The sequence below is a fragment of the Elaeis guineensis genome, chromosome 3 (assembly GCF_000442705.2).
Source record: "Elaeis guineensis isolate ETL-2024a chromosome 3, EG11, whole genome shotgun sequence".
In the NCBI taxonomy this organism is placed as follows: domain Eukaryota; kingdom Viridiplantae; phylum Streptophyta; class Magnoliopsida; order Arecales; family Arecaceae; genus Elaeis; species Elaeis guineensis.
Window position 1 is genome coordinate 83,383,840 of NC_025995.2, and position 20,581 is coordinate 83,404,420.

At 37.8% G+C, this 20,581-nt stretch overlaps 1 protein-coding gene across 1 annotated transcript in view; it reads left to right on the plus strand.

The window, feature by feature from the left end:
• The window catches only part of LOC105041911 (uncharacterized), a 37,149-nt gene extending 18,651 nt beyond the window's left edge, over window positions 1-18,498 (plus strand). Inside the window, 5 exon segments of the mRNA XM_010918978.4 lie at window positions 414-771; window positions 9,697-9,825; window positions 9,828-9,921; window positions 13,110-13,331; window positions 18,143-18,498. Coding sequence (XP_010917280.2) covers window positions 414-771; window positions 9,697-9,825; window positions 9,828-9,921; window positions 13,110-13,331; window positions 18,143-18,296 — 957 coding nt within the window. The 3' untranslated portion in view covers window positions 18,297-18,498.
• Window positions 18,499-20,581: the final 2,083 nt, after the last annotated feature.

A 20,581-nucleotide genomic window follows, 5' to 3' on the forward strand; every position in this document is an offset into this window, starting at 1 on the left:
TTGTCCTTTTCTTTTTCCTTTTGCTTTGAATGCTGCTCCCCGATAATCCTCTTGATCTACTCTGGTATTTTGTTGTTTCTGTTGTATCTGCTTGATTTTTCCTTTAGGATTTATTATTGGGATATTGTGCACTATATATCTCTCTCATTCTGGTAGATGATCAATGTTTCTTCTAGTTTCTTCAGGTGGCATCCTTATATATCTTTTTTTACTTGATTTTTTTAAATATCTTTTCAAGTATGGTTGGCTGCTTTCGATCTTGTCTTAACACTAATGCTGTTCGCTTAGCTGGAAGTGTATGCTTGTTATATATATATATATATATATATATATTTATGTAATGTCCTTTATGTACATTTCTGTCATGTCAATTGAGATTTATATATGTTTTGTTCTTGGAACCTTTGGAGCAGGACCTTCGGGAAAATGTTCCACTTTTATACTTTTGGTATGCTGAAATGGAAGTTGCAGCATCTACTTCATGCAGCAATTCTGAGTTATCCTTGCAACGTGCTGTTCACATTTTATCCTGCTTAGGTGGTAACATGAAATACACGCCTTTTAAGTGTCAAACATCAGGCCTGCAACTCTTAAGGGCACGCCAGGGGTTCAAAGAACAGATTAAAAGCTTGCTATCTGCATGGGCTCGTGGTGATATAAAGGAACATTCTGTTGCTTACATTTGTTCAGCTTCTTTATTTGAGGCCTTGACTACTGGTTGGTCTGCTGGTATTGAAGTTATAGAGCAAGCCTTTGCAATGGCACTTCCAGGTCCTTTCCGTTTGTTCTTTAATTTACAAAATTTGTCCCTCTTCTAGTTCTCTAAAGTAATCATCTTACTTTTGGTTTTTATGGGGTATCCATATCTGTTCCATGCTTTGTAATTATCGCTTGCATTTTGTTAAATGTTTGCACTGTGCACAAAAGAAGGACAGCATAGGAAAAATTTGTTTTACTTGTTTTAAAGCTTAACATGCTTGTGATATTTGGGTTATCCATATCTGTTCCATGCTTTGTAATTATTGGTTGCATTTTGTTAAATAATTGCACAAAAGAAAAGACAGCATAGACTAATTTGTTTTACTTGTTTTAAAACTTAACATGCTTGTCATATTTTTGATTATTTTTATTTTTTCAAATTTGAAATGCCATTTAATTTGATCTTGGCTTGTTTTGGTCTCAAAGGCTGAAGCTATCCTAAACAAAAGGAAATGCTGAAAGTGTTTTGGCTGAAAGTTTGGTTGAAATGTACTTTGAAATCAAAAGTGCAGGAACTGCAATCATATAATCGTATTTGCATGTCTCACTTTTCTTAAAGTGTTGCTAGATAAAGGGAGTTGTATTTTCAAGGTCTTGAAGCCTCAAATTTTTGACTGGATGTGAATATACTTTTTTGGGTGTCTGACATTAACAGTACAATTAGTATTGCTGTCAAGCATCAACAACCTTTATGTTGCGGGGGGTTTAGTCCCGTATCAGTTGTGAGTCAAGAGTAACTCTGGTTTATATGGTTGGGTTCTACTCCCTCTCTTGAGGCACCTTTTGGGCTTTAGCCCAAAGGACAAAATCGAGCAGGGGGAGCGTACCGAGAATATATGTGAAGCAGTTCCCAAAATGGATAATACCTCATGAAGGGTGGAGACTAGGGGTTCGGACTGGTACAGGATGTACCGGACCGAATCGGAGGGGAATCGATGCGGTTCACCCCCCTTTTTCGATAAATCAAGCAAACCGCATCGAATCGGTTTGATTCGATATGGTTCGTTGTCGAACTGCTCAAAATCGAGTGGTTTCACTTGGTTCGGCTCGGTTCGCATGTGAATCGAGCCGTACTGACATCAGTATGTGGGAGGGGGGGAAGTAGGGGGTGGGGGGGCCGACATCAGCATGTGGGGGGGGGGAGGAATTAGGGGGTGGTTTTTGTCTCCTTTGTGGGGTTGGGCTACCAATAATTTGGTAGCCTCAACCTGAGAGTCGAGAAGCCTGAGAGTAAACTCTTAGCTTCTCAGACTTTGACGATGGGTGCGAACGAAGCCCAAAACAATGAAAAAAATTTAAAAAAATTTCACAACTCCTTTGACAAGGCAACAAATTTTGACCGAAAGTAAGGTAATCTTTCGTTCTGTCACTAAATATTTTATTTTTCATCTTTCTTTGGTTAATAACCGCTAAAAAGTAAAAAAATAAGAAAAAATTATATCAAAATTTATGATTTTGGTATGATTTTATTATATATTGTAGATCATTAGACGATCTACATGATGACACTAAAATCATTAATTTTTATTAATTATTTTTTAAATATATATATTTTAAAATAATTATTAAAAAATTAAATCGAAAAAAAATAAAATCAAAAAATTATTGAACTGTCGTATTTTGTTGAACTTGTAGAAATGAGTAAGAAGAAGAATTCAGAGTGTGATATTAGCTGGGAGCATGGTGAGATGCTCTCAGCTCGGCACCATTGGAGATGCAAATGGTGCGGTATAGAGTTCAAGAGAGGAGGGGTGACTAGGTTGAAGCAGCATTTGATTGATGGTTATCGGGATGTGGTCATATGTTGGAAATACCCACACGAGATTCGACAGCTTATGAAGAAGTACTTCGTTGATCAGAAAGCAGCGAAGGAGAGGGCAGAGATGAACCGTCGAGCTGGAGAGCCACCTTTCTATCATTCCAGTGAGTTAGAGGAGGCCTCTGTTTATATGACGAGGAGGCAGAGATTGAGACTGCATTCAGACAAGTTTGGATGATCAGTACAGGCTGAAGGAGATGGTCAGATATAGAGAGCGATTTAAACCGCTATTTATAAATCGGAGTTTGACTCTGCAACCGGTAGAGGAGAGTCTGAGTTTAGAAGGACCACCTCTGTCAGAAAGCCAGTCAGTAGAGGCAGGAGGGGTATTTCATCGATGTTGGGGGCTTTTACAGTAGGAGGTCCGACAGAGATATTCAGTAGGAGTCATCATTCATGATTTGATTTGGATTCACATCTTTTTCTAGTAAAGATTCAAAACAGCAGAGGGTTGACACTGCTGAAAAAGGATAAGAAGGATATGCGGCAAGCTATTGGATCATGATTTCATTTTAGCTACATTTCAGTAAATACAGCGGGCAATACTTACTATCGGTCTGCCATTTCAGTCATACAGGCTGTCGGCTCCGATGTAGATCCTCCAGCATCTAGAGAATTTTGACAGTAATAAAGAAAGAGTTGGAGAGATGGATCTCTTCTTACAAGAGTAAATGGCCCATATATGGATTGATGGTGATGTATGATGGTTGGACCGGTCCTACTAGACGGAGTATCATAAATTTTTTGACATATTATGATGGAAAAATATTTTTTCACAAATCAATTGATGCTTCAGATAGGATGCATGACGCGCATACATCCTTGGACTGATGAAGGAGGTGATTGATTCAGTTAAAGAGTAGAATATCGTGTAGGTCATCACAGATAATAGGCCACAATATAAGACCGCTGGCGAGTTGCTGATAGAGCAGCGATCGCATATTTGCTGGACACCATGTACTGCACATTATATTGACTTCATGTTGATGGATATTGAGAAGCTTTGTAGAGCGCAGCAGGTAGTAGATACAGTCCAGTCTATTACTAAATTTATCTATAATCATATATGGGTGCTGTCATTGATGTAAAAATATACTGCAAGGGAGATCTTGAGATTGGGTGTCACATGGTTTGTTACAAATTATATAGCACTTGATAGCCTTCTGTAGAAGAAAGCAGTCTTGCATCAGATGTTTGTTAGTGCTGAGTGGTAGGAGAGCAGATATGCGAGGGCTGGCACTGAGGAAAGTTATATAGAGAACTTGGTGACCAGTCGATCATTTTGACAATGGGCTGGTAAGATAGTGAAGGTTATCAAGCCATTATATGAGGTGCTTCGTATCGTGGACAGCGAGAGATATCCCTGATGGGCTTTCTGTATCATATGATGGAGAGGGTAAAGCAACAGATCAGTGAGATAGATCCCAAACATATCCAGAAATATATCAACATCATTGAGTGCTGTTGGGACTATCAGATGGATAGGGATTTGCATCAGTCGGTAAGTATGAATTCAAGAATCATCTGAATTTTTTTTTTCTTGTATTAGTATAAGTTAATCATTTGTGGTATTTATTTTCAGCTTACTATTTCAATCCGAAGTTTCAGTACAGCATATCTGGGATAGATATGGATAATGAGCTTCTCACTGCTCTCCGTAATGTTATATATAAGACCATCTCCGATCTCGAAATTGCATCTGTCTGCAAGAGATATGTTAGGTCAATTAAGGTGCGATCATTTAACTTAATAATATATTTGTTACTGAAATGAATATATTTTTCACAGACGAAACAATTTAGAGAGGAGACAGACAGTTTTAGAGTCTCATCGGCTGTCGTAAGCAAAAAAAAATGAATCCAGATAAATTACATATCAACAGTGAAGATTTTATTGATATTACATGCCTACTAATATCATAAAATCTGATATATAATTTTGTTTAATTTTCTGACAACTGAATGGTGGATCCATTTTGGACAGTCCGTATCAAATTTAAAAAGTATGGCTATCCACATTCTTTTCCAAACAGTCTCCTCTGTGGGTGTGAGTGCAATTGGTTAACTTTCGTCCTTATCTATAGCAAACAGAGAAACCTTCTGACACAGAAGCGTCTCAACGATCTTGTTTATATGCACTATAATTTGAGATTGAGGCTAAAAAGTATCCGGAATGAAGTACAGCTAAAATATATGGATCCGACGATAGATGATTATGCCATTAATGATGAGGATCTGATGATTGGATGGCTTGTAGGCCAGCAACAAGAATCGAAACTTGATGAGTCGGGATCCTCTCCACGACCAGCTAATGTGGTAGTTAGAGAGATTAGGATGGATCCAAGGCAATGGGTAGATAAAAATATTCCACAGAGTTTCAGTTGATCAGCCACAATCTGAGGGATCATAGAAGAGTCATTCATCATGTGACTCTATGTCCGAGTCATCCAGTCAGATGTTTGAGTGAGAAATACTGAGACAAGGTCGGTCATAGAGGGGCACTGAGGGAGACCGAAAAGGTAAAAAAAGAAACGGTAGTTGCAGCACCTTCGAGAGTGCAGGAGTCAGCTGACTCAGATTTAGAGACCAGCGGCAGTGAGAGTGATAGTAGCAGTCATGGATCTTGTTGTGGCTCGTTTCTGGTTGATGTCGGAAACCTGGAAAGCATAACGTTGGAGCAACTTGCAAAAAAGTCCGAGTCGGAGGATTATGCTCCGATAAGGATCCTCCGATGCTCAAGTTAGAACACGCAAACAGAGAAGCAGAGTTTAAGCTCTCTGAGATGGGTTACTTATCTGGGTTCTCGGAGTTTGAGTACTTATAAAGGAGACGGCTGTATAACCGTTTTTGGTAGATAGACTGGCTGAATTTGGTGCGGTTATTTGGTTGTGATTCTCAGGATCAAGCGGTTATGCTGAAAGATTCTCAGGATCAGGCGGTTATACCCAGATAGTATTGACAGCCATAGTCCGGTAGTATTGACAGCTATAGGCGGATAGTATTACAGTTATGGCTAGTTGGCGCCTGTCTTTTGAATCTGAGCTTGATCAATCTGCTTATGAGGAGAGATCAGAGAGTGGCGTGCCGATTAGGAGTTGGGACTGATAGTTTTTCGACCAAGGATCGGACCAAATCTTTTTCGTTCAGAATTCGGATTAAGAACATGTCGACGAGAAATCGGACAGAATAGCCTCGATCAGGGGTCGGGACAGATATTTGCCGATCAGAGGTCGGGCAAAACACAACAATTAGGCCGCTTAAGAGGCGCTGATATGAACCTGATGGGTTATAATGGGTTTGAATATTCATACATCATCGGTCCATTCTAAATTACTCCTAACAGATCTAATGATCAGGGAGAGATTGGAGGATATGAGATCACTATTCATGAGATACAGTCGCAGGGTGGTACTCGATTCATCGGTGAGTCTCAGTTTACTTATGCCATGCAATATAGAGACCATGATGGACGACCTGATAGACCTCGTGAGGAGACGATCTCATATAGGTGACGGCCTTCCAGAGGTCGTCCAGCACATGATACAGCTGCAGATGACCTTGCACGTGGAGTAGGATCAATGGATGTATTTGGATCATCCTCGTACCATAGATCCTCACCCACAGACAGCTTATGATCCATATGGATATAGTGTATCCGAGACATCGGCTTCCAGTGGCTACTATCCTATGCAGCTCGGAGCACTTTATAGATCAGATTTTACTACTGACATATTTGGATAGGCTCTTCATAGCCATACCATCATCCCGAGGATACTTCTAAGAGTCAGATGAGCGAGAGATCTGATATGTCTTACAATCCAGAGAGGATACTTTATGAAATGAATATTCAGGATTACAGTGCTACTTGGTTAGAGGGATGAATTGATGTTCCTTCGAAGTATGCGGATGATCCGGATATCTACGAGCGACATAGACATTCGACGAGATATTAGATCAGCAAAGATCCTGAGATTAGCATATTGTTCTTTGTAATTTGCACTTTAGATTTATTTATTGCATTGTTTGTCTTTTAGATTTCTTTCTTTTTTTTTTTTTGGATAGTAGAATTGTTATATGATTAAATAAACATTAATTTGGATATAAAGTAATTTAAAAAATAATAATTTTTTTAAATCAAATTCAACAGAAAATAAAAAAAATGGTTGGCGTATTGGTACCGAACTGGTACGCCATAGCGCACCAACATAAGGTACGGTACGTGGTATCGTATCGTACGCATCGAAACCGGTACGGGGCTTGATACCGGTTTTGGAATCCTGGTGGAGACTCTAGGCCATCCGAGCCAAGAGACCTTGGACCATAACCAGTAGTGGTGCCCATCGTGGGACCCCCAATAAATAGAGTTCTTTTGACTGAGGGGCTACCCTTGTGAGGGGTTTAGTCTCACATCGGTTGTGAGTCGAGTAACTCTGACTAATATGATTGGGCCCTTCTCTTCCTCTTGAGGCGCCTTTTGGGCTCTAGCCCAAGGGACAAAACTGTGCAGGGGAGTGTATGCTAAGTAGCTCCCAAATGGATAATACCTTACAAAAGGCGGAGACCCTAGGCCATCCGAGCCAAGAGACTTCGGACCACAATCAACATTTTATATTCTCTAACCTCCAAATTAGGGTTAAGGGTTTTTTTAGTAAATGCCGCCAGTAGGGTGTTAATGTGGGCAATTCTTACAAAAACAGGTGCCATAAAATGAAAGTACATACTTTTCAAGCAATACCCTTTTTTTTTTTTTTTTACATCAAAAACAGTGAGTCATTTTAGGCTGTTATAACATAGTTTAGAACATTGTCAAAGAAGGTATATGTTTGTTCCAAAAGTTATGCATTATCTAATAGGTTGATTAAAAAGGGGATAGCACAACAGGATTCATCCTCTTTCAAATTCCTGTAGTTTATTTTGGATAAAAGTATTGTAGCATTTCCTACAGTAACTTACTTTCCGATAATAATAGCTAGATTATTTGTTGTAGAAATTGGAATAGGCCGAAAGAGAAGATGGGGAATTTCAGGTTACTTTGATTATAATCATCTGAAATCAAACTGAAACTGGTTATCCGACATTAGATTGGTTTCAACTATAGCTAAATGAACAAGTTCTAAAGGTTGTAATCATCAATATACTAACAAAATTTTCAAGATGTCATTTAAAAATCAGCAGATTCCTTTATGTTCTTTTCTTTTTAGTGAATAATCATAGCTTGAGACTCCCTATTTCATTGAGTTGTTTAAGTTTTTACCAAACCTTTCTATTCTTTAACCCAATAAGAGTCCATCTTTTCTTAATAAGCTTCTTCGAATTTGCTATCGAAATCTCTATCAAGTTTTTAGAAAATCTCTTCTGCATCTGATCCAATGTTTGTCGGACTGATATCTAGGCTTCTTTCGGCCTGCGACTAGTTTGGTATGGTATAAGCCTGTACCTTGCTGTGCTGGGGCATACTAAAATAGGGAGAGGGAGGGGGAGAGAAAACCCTAACCCTAGGAGAACCAAGGGTGGGAGAGAAGAGGGAGAAAGAGGGATGGAGAGAGAGGAGGGAGAAATAGAGAGAGGCATTCTTGGAGCTTCGAAGCTCTGATTATGGTAGAACCATTGGGGGTGGGGGGGGGGGGGAGTTGTGTGGGGGGCAGAGGTGTAGGGTACTGCCTAGTCTTTGGTGGAGAGTGAATAGAGGCATCACTAGTGGAGCCTCACCCTACGTAGGGTACTGCCTAGTCTTTGGTGGAGAGAGAAGAGAGGCATCACCAGTGGAGCCTCTGTCGGGTACCATGGAGTCATTCAAACACGGTAGAGCTAGGGGGTGGGGGCCAAGGGAGAGGGAGTGAGATCATTCAAAGGCTTGAAGGCTTTGAAGGGGTGGGGGTGGGAGCGAGGAGGGGGCTTGAGGTTTATTTAAGGGATCGCACGGTTTCAAACTTTCAACCACTTGAACTGTCTTGATTCTTGACCGGTCCGATTCTCTATGGCCCAAACTGCCTGGTTTGGATGGTTTGGCTAACCTTGATTTGATCCACTTCTTCTTTGACTTATCTAAGTTATGGTTCTTGTTTACCTATTTTGCCATGAGGCAGCATGTTCCCTTTTATCTTCAGTTTAAAGACCAGGGTGATTATGTAAGCCAAATTGGATTGGGAAGGAGAAAGCATGGCTTTCAAAAAAAATTTCAAATATGAAAGTGCAAAAGAGCATATCTATAAAATAATATCATGTGATGATAGAAATTTGTTCAATAGTTTTTACATACAAATTTTTGTGATTCAAGATCTTAAAAAAACCTAAACATTGGCCTATTTATTTTTTAATATAATATTGATTTTAAGTTAATAGCAGTAGTGATAAAAGTTACTTAGAAGGTGGACTAGAAATGTTTAATAGTTGGTGTGCAGAACTAAGATTTTACAGCAGATATGGCACCCTAGCTGGAAGGTCATTTCTAGAAATAGGTGAATCATAATACCTCAATTTAGTTGCAATGATCTATTATTACATTAATGCAGAAAGTCAGGTAACTTGTTTTCTGCGGTAACATGGAAATAGTACTACTAATGTGAGGAGAACTATAATAAAATAACTATTTTAATAAAAGATACCCTTTTTTTTTTGTTTGGTGCCCTACTCTTTTCTATTATTTTGGTTTTGCTGCAGGATTAATAACAATTCTGCCATAGTTCTGCTTTCTGAGTCCCTGCACTGCCTCTTCTTTCTCTTACTTTGAACTTTTCTGTATATCAAGTAGTTCCAATCATCTTTCTATGAACGTTCTGAGCTCAAACTTTTCTTCCAAAGTTGCCTCAATTGTTTAACTGCAGTCTTTTGGAAGTCCCTTCAGTTTTGCAACTTCATTCATTTGCAAAGCCAGAGACCATGGAGAGTAAACAACAATTTAGAGAATTCTCTATGAAATATTTCTTATGCTGCATTTCTATAGATATGCATGCAAATACTACATACATTTGCTGATAATGTTGCACTTTTTTATGCCATTGGGCATGTTAATCATCCATCATAATATCATATATAATTGACTGCTCTAGTTCTTTGTTCCTTCTCTCGTGGTATTACACTGTTCCTGCTTTGCTGTTAACTGAAGGTGGATGTTTGCAGAAAGAAGAAGCCGGAGCTTGCAACTTGAATCCTTGTGGGTCCATCACATTGGTGTGCTCCAGAGACATCTTAAGCAATTGAGGTTCTCAAGAGTGTGGGAGGCTATAGCCCAAGGGTTTCAAATATATCCTTAAACCCAAAACCTTATATTGCCATGATAGAAGCAAGCTATCTTTATACTGTGCCAAACAAAGTTCGTATTGTGTTTGATGAATGTGGTCAGAGGTAATTACATCTTTTTTCTGTCAAAATGTCCAGATTACTTATTTTTCCCTTTGTAAGATTTAAATTAACATGCACTTTGAGCAACTTGATGGTACTGAGGATGTTCTTATGGAACAAATATGTTTTATCATCTATGATTGAATTATAATATCCTCTCTTTTGTATTTTCCTGGACCATAAAACTCTTTTCTTGCTAGCATTTTATGTCTGATAAGTTGATGGCAACTACGATAAATTGACTATGCATGGACATTGAGCTTATGCTGCTATTTCAAAGATATATTGGTATTGTTGCAGCCTGTTCACAGAATTTTCTTAAACTATCTGCTGAAGACTTCTTAAATGCATCTTTATTTAGCAATATTAGATTTTTCAGGGCACTGACATTAACAGGTATTAGATCATAGGCCTCATTTATCTTACCATTTATTTCTTGTAGCATCAATCGGTTATTCCATCTCATTCACATATTTACAGTCAATTAGTGATCTCACAGAATTCATGTAATGCATGTATCTCTGTCTGGCTGTCTGTCTATATATGTATATACAATTATGTTTGCTTTCTTTGACATGTAGGTAGATTTCTGTTTCATGGTACTATAGGGGTTTCCTTTATGGATATCTATTGTCTGTTGTGGCAGCCATTGGTGTTGATGTTAGATTTTTACTCTCTCCCCCTCCCTCCATCTTGTTTGCCCCCTCCCATCTTGCTCTGATGTATCTGCGCTTGCTGGCTCTTTGTTTTGTTCTCGTTCATTTTTTTTTTTTAATTTAGTAGTTCCTTGAAAAAGCTTGGTAGTAAGCAAACTTCATGAGAACAAAAGCTAGGTCCTACCTATCTATAAAAGAAAAGAAATTGATACTGAAACAGATTTTGTAAAACTACACTTTTAATGATGTTGAAAATCATACTAGCTGCTTTATGTCTCAACCCATTAAATTGTTGGTAATATTTTGATTTTAACAAGGCTGATGAAATGCAAGGGTGAAAGGTTAAGATTTTGAGGATTTTAAGGTGGGCAAATAGTAAAAGTAAAAATAGTCTAGAATGAGAACATCTGAGGATACTTAGGATCTACATTGAAATGTAAGATGACTATTACAAGTAGTTAAACTTGTTATAAATGCTAAGAGCGCAAAATGTTGATCCATTTCTTAGGTCCCTTGAAGTAAGAGCAAACACCAAAGAATCCTGGGAATTTATGGAGGCTACCAGGTAAAGTTAATGCTGAATTGCGGTAGCAGTGGAAAGATGGGTTGGGGTGGATATTGGAGGGCTGATGTTTGGAATAAAGAAATGGGCAGAGCTTTTTTTTTTTTTTTTGTTTTTGGTTGCGGGGAGGGGGGTGGAGGGGCGGGGATCAAGGAAAGAGGTGGGAGGTGGTGTGAGGAGGAGAAGGGATACAGTTGGAGAATTAGAGGTGATTCAAGGTGGCTGGGTGGATGAGAAAGACGAGGCTGCTAGTGGTCTAGTTTGGATGTTGGTTTAAGTTGGAGGTGGTTTGGGCGGAATGAAGATGGACAAAATATATGAACAATAAAGCCAAAAAGTCTATTGTTTTTGTCCATGGAACAATCTGCTTTTAGTGTCTATCATTATTGTATGGTTAAAATATACTAAAATTCTCCTCAAATCCTCTCAAAAGCAGCCAATGTATACTCTATTTCTACACATGTATGCTTATGCATTATTCACATAATTGCATATATTATGAAAGCTTATGTTCTTGACTGTAGTGGATCATCTAGACCTTGTACCCAATGCCGGAGTGATCCATATCAACATGGGGATATTGTCTAGTTAAGCAAGTGGTGGGTGGATAAGGGAGTGTATTGCATTTTGTACCATAGCATTATGTGCAAGATATGTGGTTTGTGGCATATCATACTGAACCTGTGTGGGACAGTATTGGTTTCGCCTTCCGGTGTGGGGTGCAGCTGGAAGTAGTCAGAATTGGTCTGAATTGAGCAACGCCTAGTTCTGTTGAATTTGTGGCAGTTCTGACCGCTTCTGCCTAGTTCGTGCCCATATAACCTTGACCCTGCCTCACTCTCTCTTGATCTAAAAACCATCTTGATCCTTATTCTGCCTCTCTTGTTCCTTCTCTCCTCGCTTCTCTCTTTGGTGAGTGATCCATGAGCATGCTGCCCACCAGTCATCTGGTTGCTTGGCCATCACCTCCTCTAGCCTTGATCTCTCTCTCTCTCTCTCTCTCTCTCTCTCTCTTCTTCGTTTGATCTCCCTCAATATCAATTTCCCCCCTAGCTAATCCAGCATGTATGCCACCATGCTCGTATGCCCTACCTCCCTCCTTCCGTCTCACCTTCTGTCCCTAGATTTGAGGAACCGACACCTTACTAGCATACCTTGTGTCAGTACAATGTGGTATTGTTATCATACCAACATGATTCCTAGCAATACACTACTTTGTACTGGTTTTGCAGACCTTGTTATGTGAATGAGACAAATCATTGCTTCTTTAAGATAATCATGTCTATGCACATTTGTACTCCATTAAGAAAAGCCATTGGCACTCGGTAGTGAAAATCCTTGTTTCCTACACAGTTTTTTGAAGAAATTTGGGAGAATTGTGACACTTGACATATTTTCTATAAGCACTCGAAAGTTGAAATACTTCCAACTGTTTGGCACTTAAAACAAGATCTGCAATCTCAGTATCAGACCTTGAGCTAGTACTATCTTGTTACAATGTCCGTATGCTCGGTATAGGGGTTGATTTAGTGTATCAGTACTTGGTAAGCCCCTATGTTGGTTACCGGTTCAGTACACAGTGTGTCCAATATGGCTTTCCATACTTAAAATGATTGAGAATATGTGACAATTCTTGCACTATAACACCCACTTTTTGTGCTCTGGATCAAACATAAATACAACTAATTTTCGTGGTGGCCAAGAAGTATCTTTTGGTGTTCTGTTGGTTTGATTGTCCAAAAGTGTCAGCACTACAAAATTGGAACAAAGCAGTGTCTAGGTAAAATTGTGCGTTGGTGGATCTTACATAGCTTCCTTGGTGGCCAAAATGCACAATATGTTTGCTTTTTTTTAGTGATTATTTTTCCTTGCTCCCAAAACTGTAGCACTTTTTTTGTTTTTATTCCATAATAGCACTTTTACAGATGCTTTATTTTGCAATATTGAGAACCTTCTCTGTGCTGCTTTCCTAGGAACCCATCTGTAATTTTGTGGCTCTTTGCATTCTCATTTGAATTGGGCAAAGCTGGTTCTCAGCATAGGATTCATGGACTATTTGAGAGAGCATTGGCGAATGATAAATTGCAGAAATCAGTATTATTATGGCGCTGCTACCTTTCATATGAGGCAGATATTGCACATAATCCTTCTGCAGCAAGACGGATTTTCTTTAGAGCCATTCATGCCTGCCCATGGTATGAGCCTATTAACTGAAACATAATCTAATGCAGTGCATGCCTTGATAGGTTTCTTAGTTATATTGATGTTTTGCACCATAATATCGAAATCCTTTTTGATGTTGGATAAGATATATTCCTTTGTCTCATATAATTGTGAGAAGTGTGTCCCCCTCATCCCCCTGCGTCTGTTGCAGGCTGGTGGGTTGGAGAAATTATTAGTTTCTATAAAGCATGGAACATTCAAAAGAAAATAGATATATTGAATTTCTTTTATTGTCTATATAACTTTCATGAATTTCAACTCTTGTTGGATCAATGGATGTACATTAATTTATATAGATGTACATTAATTTATATAGCTTGCCCCATAGATTTAGGAGGCCTTTTCATTAAGGTTTTCAGAGATGTTTGAATACTGAAGCACGAGTTCTCACAACATAATACAAACTGTGCTAGCAAGGTTCGGAATAATGAGGTATTGGCGAATACTGACTGTGGTACTGTAATGAGGATTTTACCAACAAAGGAAACCGAGCCGTATTCATCGACACATCTGGAATGCCCTCAGTATGGTCATACCTTTTTTTTTTGCTTCCCCTGTCTGATTTTGGATGTTTCTTTCCCCCCTCTCATGTGTGCATGTCTTAGTGCTATGTTTCTTGCAAGAAATTAGTGGGATTATCAAGTCAACTTCCATAGTCTTGGTTTTCAAGGCAAGCTGAAGTCAGTAACATGCACTTTTATCACATAAATCATGTAACTTGGTATCTAAAATCAATGTAATATATATAGGTGTAAAAATTAGCAATTGAAAAACAATTAGTTTACCAGAAATCATCGAACTAGTCTGCAAAGGACACCTTGACCATCAATAATCAGCTTATTAGCATGGATAACAGCACATGGACAACATATATTAGTATTTGTTCTACAATATTTGGAACATTATAGCAGCCTATCATGCATTCATTTACTGCCACACCTGCTCAAGATGAATTATCCTTTATAGGTTTGCCATAGAAATGATAAGCCAATTATGCAACATATGACTGATGTCGGAGAAGAGGAAAGCTAAAATCAGTGTAATAAAATTATGAATTATAAGTGGTTATCCTAACGTGGAGCCAACACGATATATTAAAATGGATGCTCATGTACATGTTGGTAGTTGAGGGGGTTCACAAACTATTTGATGCATCATTGTAGCAAGTCATGTGATGAGAGTGCAGAGCTGATGATTAGTTACGCCCATAAGCATGGTAAGATGGAATAAAGTTAAAACAACTCTATTATTGATGAACAATAGGTGCAGCATCTGCCCAAGACAACTTATATTTGCAGTGTTGATGGTGAGGAAAGCTGCTGAAAGATGATGTCAATAAGTGAGAATTTCATTATATGGTAGGTGATCTAGACTGGTGATGCAGTCCTGTTGAGCAAATGTTGTTAAAGATTTGCATGTACCCATTACCAAGGAAAAGAGCCACCGGTAGAAGCCAATCATGGTCAGTCAGATGGTTGAGTTTCAAATTGCCAAGTTTTAAAAAGGCTAAGTAATAAAGATGGCTCTCCACAAGGTCATTAAAAACATCTGCGTAAGTGCTCAAGTTGCTCCATAAATGAATTTGTGATGTCTAGTTTTTTAAGCTCTACCAGTTAGGTATTGCATAAATAAATACGCTGTCTGGTTTTTTAAGCATTAGCTTTTATTGTAACAAGCTAGATGCTTGGTCTGTTTAGCTATGTATCATCTGCTCAAATGTTTAAGTGGCTATTCCAACTTATTGCTGATGTTCTAGTAGTAGATTTTAGTTATAATATTCTGCTATTTTTATTGATTTGATTGCTAATATAATGGTTGAGATAGAGTATATTTTATTTTTTAATTTTCCACAGTGCTTCCTCTTACGGTACAAAATAAGTTAAAGCATTTTGCACAACTTGTTGCTCTCTCTCATCATCTTATTTTGCATTTTTTTCCCAGCATGACCTCATATTTATCATCTTTTTGTTACTTCTATAGTTGATAATGATGTTGCGTCCTATATTGGTTTTAAAAAGTAGCACATAAATTTTGTATAAGTCAAAATTTTAATAGCTTACTAAACTTGTAACTATTATTTCAGTGAAGGCATCTTGTTTTTCAGTTTACATATGTGTAATTTATTCTATTTCCTATGCTTGATAGTTTGTATGCTTGCATGTAATCATTTAAATTAGCATTCTTCATTTTATGGTCCTCGGTTAGTGCATTAGCCAAATAGGCCGGGCTTGCTCTTGATTGGTTTTAGGAAGAAAATCTAACCGTGGGTTCAACGTTGTCTAGATTTTAGGAATTGCATCCTCATTTATGAAATGGTTGGGCTTTGGCTTATCTATCTGTCATCACAAGCCATATGAGGCTTCTACATAGATGCGGCATCTTTTTGTCGATTGAGCCGTAAAGCACTTCACATGTGCCTGGAATGCTAAGCCATACATTTGACACTATATTAGTGTCTTGAACTCTATCTTTAATTTTACCAACTTGCATTGCTGTGTTGCATTAATTAGAAATGGTCCTACAACTTCTTTTCCCACGGTGTCTTATGGAAATTGACATGATAACTGGAACTGGACACATGTCCCAAGCATCCAACTCAGGAGGAGAAAAAGGAAGATACAAGAGAGTATGTGAAAAAATATACGTATGTTTGTATGTATGGCAGGATGGGATGCTCTCCACGCTGAAACTTGGGATGGTGGATGTCCCTTCTCGTTCTGGTTCATTTCCTGAATTGTCCTGTCCTAACACTTAGGATGGTGCCTTGTATCGACACTCAATATGGTGGGACATCCCACTGCCCCACCAATATTTAAAACCTTGAGCTTAAGGATATTTTGAAAAGAAAAACATTTTGTGAAGTTTGTTAAATCCCACATTCTTAATCAGTCTCTCGTAGAAAAAAACTCACTTTTAACACCATTATATTGGGGTCAACTTCATTGTTGGAATATGAATGTAGGCGTGCATGTATTTATGCATGTATATTAGATAAATGGGATGCCCCGCATTTAATTTCTTGACTTGTCCTATCCTGACACTTGGGATAGTGGGAGTGCTGCTGCCCCATCAGTTTTTAAATCCTTGAATTTAAGGATATTTGGAAAGACAGATATTTTTGTAAAGTTATTTAATACCCACATTCTTGATCAATCTCTTAAAAGAAAAAAAAATCACTTTTAAATACCATTATATGTGGTCAAACTCATCATTTTGGAAAAGTCCAACAATCTACCAATTTTCAGAAGCTGATGTTAAAAAATTTGATAGGTAACCGAGTGTCTGACCCTGACATGTATTTGATTCAGATGGTATCACGTATTCAACGCAGAGTCTAGGAGCTGAATGCCATTAGTACATGCATGAAATCTATCACATTCAATGCGGGACATGCAATACATCTTTCAGGAAATGGAAGAGGGCTGTAAAATTAGGCGTGACACATTTTTATATTGCTTTATGTCCTAGATATAAGTTTGTTTGAACATGATTCAAATTATACAAGAGCACTTTATTCTGAAAAGAAAGGAATCATGTGTGAGCAATCCTACCCAACCATAGGTCTATGATGCATAATCTATTTGCAAATAAAGGCCTACCAGAAGATATGTGTTTGATTATTCAATTGCGTTCACACCTGAACAGGCTTCCTTCGTTTCAGCCCCCATGTAAGCTTCTGAGCTGTGGTTACATCCATTCCAGCTGTGCTACAGGCTATAGTGCCTTATATCTATCTGCAAAAATTCCACTCGCCACCATTTGGCAATTCAGGCAATATGTTAGGTGCTACTGTCCCCGATGGTTTGTCATCTTATGCTCCCTGCAGTTGCTAGGCTCCCTGTTTTAAAGATTTTTCTGACTGGCTTAGCATTGAAACCTAGTCCCTACCCTTGTGGTGCAAGGAAAATTTGACACCAGAGGGTTTCCCTCTACCGCAACAATGAGAATTTTGCATTTTCAGTTCACTTCTAACAGGAAAAGGATAATTTAGTGAATATGGTACCCATTATTGCTAACTATGAGGATTTATGAATTATAGAGCATATTGAAGGGTGTCAGTTTGTTGTTACAGCAGTCATGGGTACTAGGTATGCATAATGTGTGGTTTAGAGAAAAGCCATTATATGTTGTTCCATGCTGGATCTTCGAGTCTTGCATGTTAAATATCACTAATGCTTATTTTTAAGAAATTGAAACCTGAGAGATTTTGTCCAAAAAAAAAAAAAGCTTCTTGTTACATCTAAAGTAGAGGTTTTTGCTCAAAAGTTGCAAAATGGAGCTTGTGCCTAATAGATCTTTTTCAGCTTTTGGATGAGCTAGGAAGAAGTTTTGAAATTTTTACTGAACAACTCAAAATCATCGAAAAGAACTTTTGGCCTTCCAAGTAGTGCTTTTTGGTCCTTCAGAAGGGATCTAAATGTCATTGGAAATCCCTATATATAGCCACATTTTTTTTCTTTTAGCGAATCATAGGCCTTTTTTTGTATCAATAAAGATGATTGCCTAACATTCTTCACTACCTTGAGTGGGCTATACATTTAGATATACCTTTATTTTCTTCTATTGTGCAATAATTTTTGTTCTTCCAGAAATCGAATTTTTTATGCTTTGCTGTCCAGAACCCTTTGTTCTGATAGTTACGAGTGATGGTGCTGAACTTATGCCCTGTGCTGCTTTACTGAAGCTGTTATTGAATTATATTTAGTAAGGGTACAGTACTAGAGTTCCAAATGTTTAACTTCTGATATAAGCATATTTTCTGTCTTCGCTGATGCTATTTCAGGTCAAAAAGGTTATGGCTTGATGGATTCCAAAAATTAGGCTCTGTTTTGACTGCAAAGGAGCTGTCTGATCTCCAGGAAGTCATGCGTGACAAAGAATTGCACCTGAGGACTGATATCTATGAGATCCTCTTGGAGGATGAGATAGGGATATGACAGTTTCCTGCCGTTTCATATCTGTAATATCACAATGTAACATAAAATCTGACTCCTGTCATCGATTTCAGCCTAAAACTGTGCAAGGAAACAAGGCCGAAAGAGGACTGGAGTTTCCCATCAAGGTGTGATAGTCCCATTCATGTAAAGATTCTGCAACGAATATTCTGAAAGTGCTCACGAGCGGCTGTCTTTGCATGAACTTCAGGTGGTTATTTGCTGGTCCTCGAACTTTGAATCACCCATAATTAGAAACCCAACAGATTGTTTTACCAGGTCCATAATTAAGTGCAAGTGAAGCCAAACTCTAGCTGCTCACGAACAGCTTGTAGAAGGGATTTATTGAGAGTTTCTGATCCATTTATGGTTCGTGTATATGCTGGATCCATTTATTAACTGAAATGCAATTTATTGTACATTTCCAAACTTATAAATAAGTATAACAATATATTTTGTGTTAATCAATTACGATGTATGATACATATTACATGATGTATTTATAGTATCTTGAATGATACAATATTTATTATTTATTTATATAAATTTTAGGTTTAATCTGGCTAAACAAGCATGAGCGAAGCAAAATTGAGTACCGCTGATTTTACTAATCGAGCCAACGTGAAGCTGGACGAGCAATTTTAGGCGTGCTCCGTTCCAGTAGTTTCTTGGTGGGAGTGTAAATCTTCATGATTTCTTCCAGACCATCAAACCATTCATGGGCCAGCTGAGTTCAGCTAGCTTAAAATTATATTATATATTAAACATAAAAAAAAATATTTATATCGTATTATTTTAAAAATTATTCTGATTTAATGTAGGTTATATAAAATAGAGTGAATCTTGTTAAAAATATGATTGGTGTTATCAGTCTAAATTATGTAAGTTTTAACGGTGCCTAAACATCGTGACTTGTTTGCGCTCGTCCTGCACACTTACTTTACCCTTTTTCTTGGGAGGTGCGCTACTGGCATTGATTTCATGGTCATCTATTAAGGAGCCACGTGGCTTCTACACTGGCCTTGCTCAACGAGTGTGATATAGTTTCAGGTTGGTGCAGTTGTACAGACCGATGATACTGCACATCATATGGGAGACGGAGAAAGATCCAATGGTATTAATCCGGTAAGATAAAAAGTAGGTGTTACCAATTAGTGGTTAACAAGAAAATGTCTTTGAGAAGTGACAATAGCTTGATCACGTGTAAGACAGGAATCAAACAAGTAAAAAGACATCAATATTTTAGCAATCATGCTCAGCATGGAGCAACCTATCCAAATGAATTGTACTACAAATTGTAGTGGCATCATTATTGTTTTTATAATTTATTTTTCTATAAATTAATCAAATACCATATATGATTGATGTTGAAGATAGTATTTGCGTGGAACTTTTGCAGTTCCATTATTTTCACTCATTTTTAAAAATAATAAATCTTTATTTTCAAAAGCTCTAAAGATTTTATAAATAATTTTAAAAAATCAAAAAGTTTTATTGCACATGTTTATCTTTTCTCATAAGTTTTTGAAAACACATGCTGGGAATCATATAGCAATGCCAAACAGCCCCTAAATTATCTACATCTTGCCAAATTGTTATTTTTCAACTGGACTTTTAAAAATATATGTTGGTCGCTGCCTCTTTCTCTGATTTCTATTTACTTCAAATAGATTTAAATTAAAAAACTCAAATCTATCGAAATGATATAAACTGTGACTTAGAGGAAGTACTTCGTAAAAGTTTGCAAAACTCCTCCTAGATGAAAGACTGAATCATTGGCATGCTTAAGGTTCACCATCCACAACCGGTTGGATGCTTCTCGCGTAACATATAAGAGGCATGTGCCAGCTTATTTTTCTCTAGGCATTTCATGACTGCAAACACCTTTTCCACCTTATCTAATTAATTCTCAGCCTCCAAGGGCTCAGTAGTTCCTTTAAGAACTGGTAGGGCTACTTTCTTAAACTTTGAGATAACCATCATGCTATCATGCCTAGACACCAGTTCCCTATTATCGCTGTTCCTACTACTGTAGTTGTTTCTATCATGCTTGTTGCTACCGTAGAAATTGCTACTACAATTGCTATTAGAATTGCTATTACTCTAACCATCATTGTTCAAATGACTTCTGCTGCTCTAGTTATTATTGCTAGTTGCTGCTACAACACTTCAACCAAAGTCTCCGTAAACTAAAACATCTTATGTTTAGGATTGAAACCAGATTAGATATAGATCAGATATCAGTATATCCATATCTATATTTATTTTATTTGACGAATACAGATACA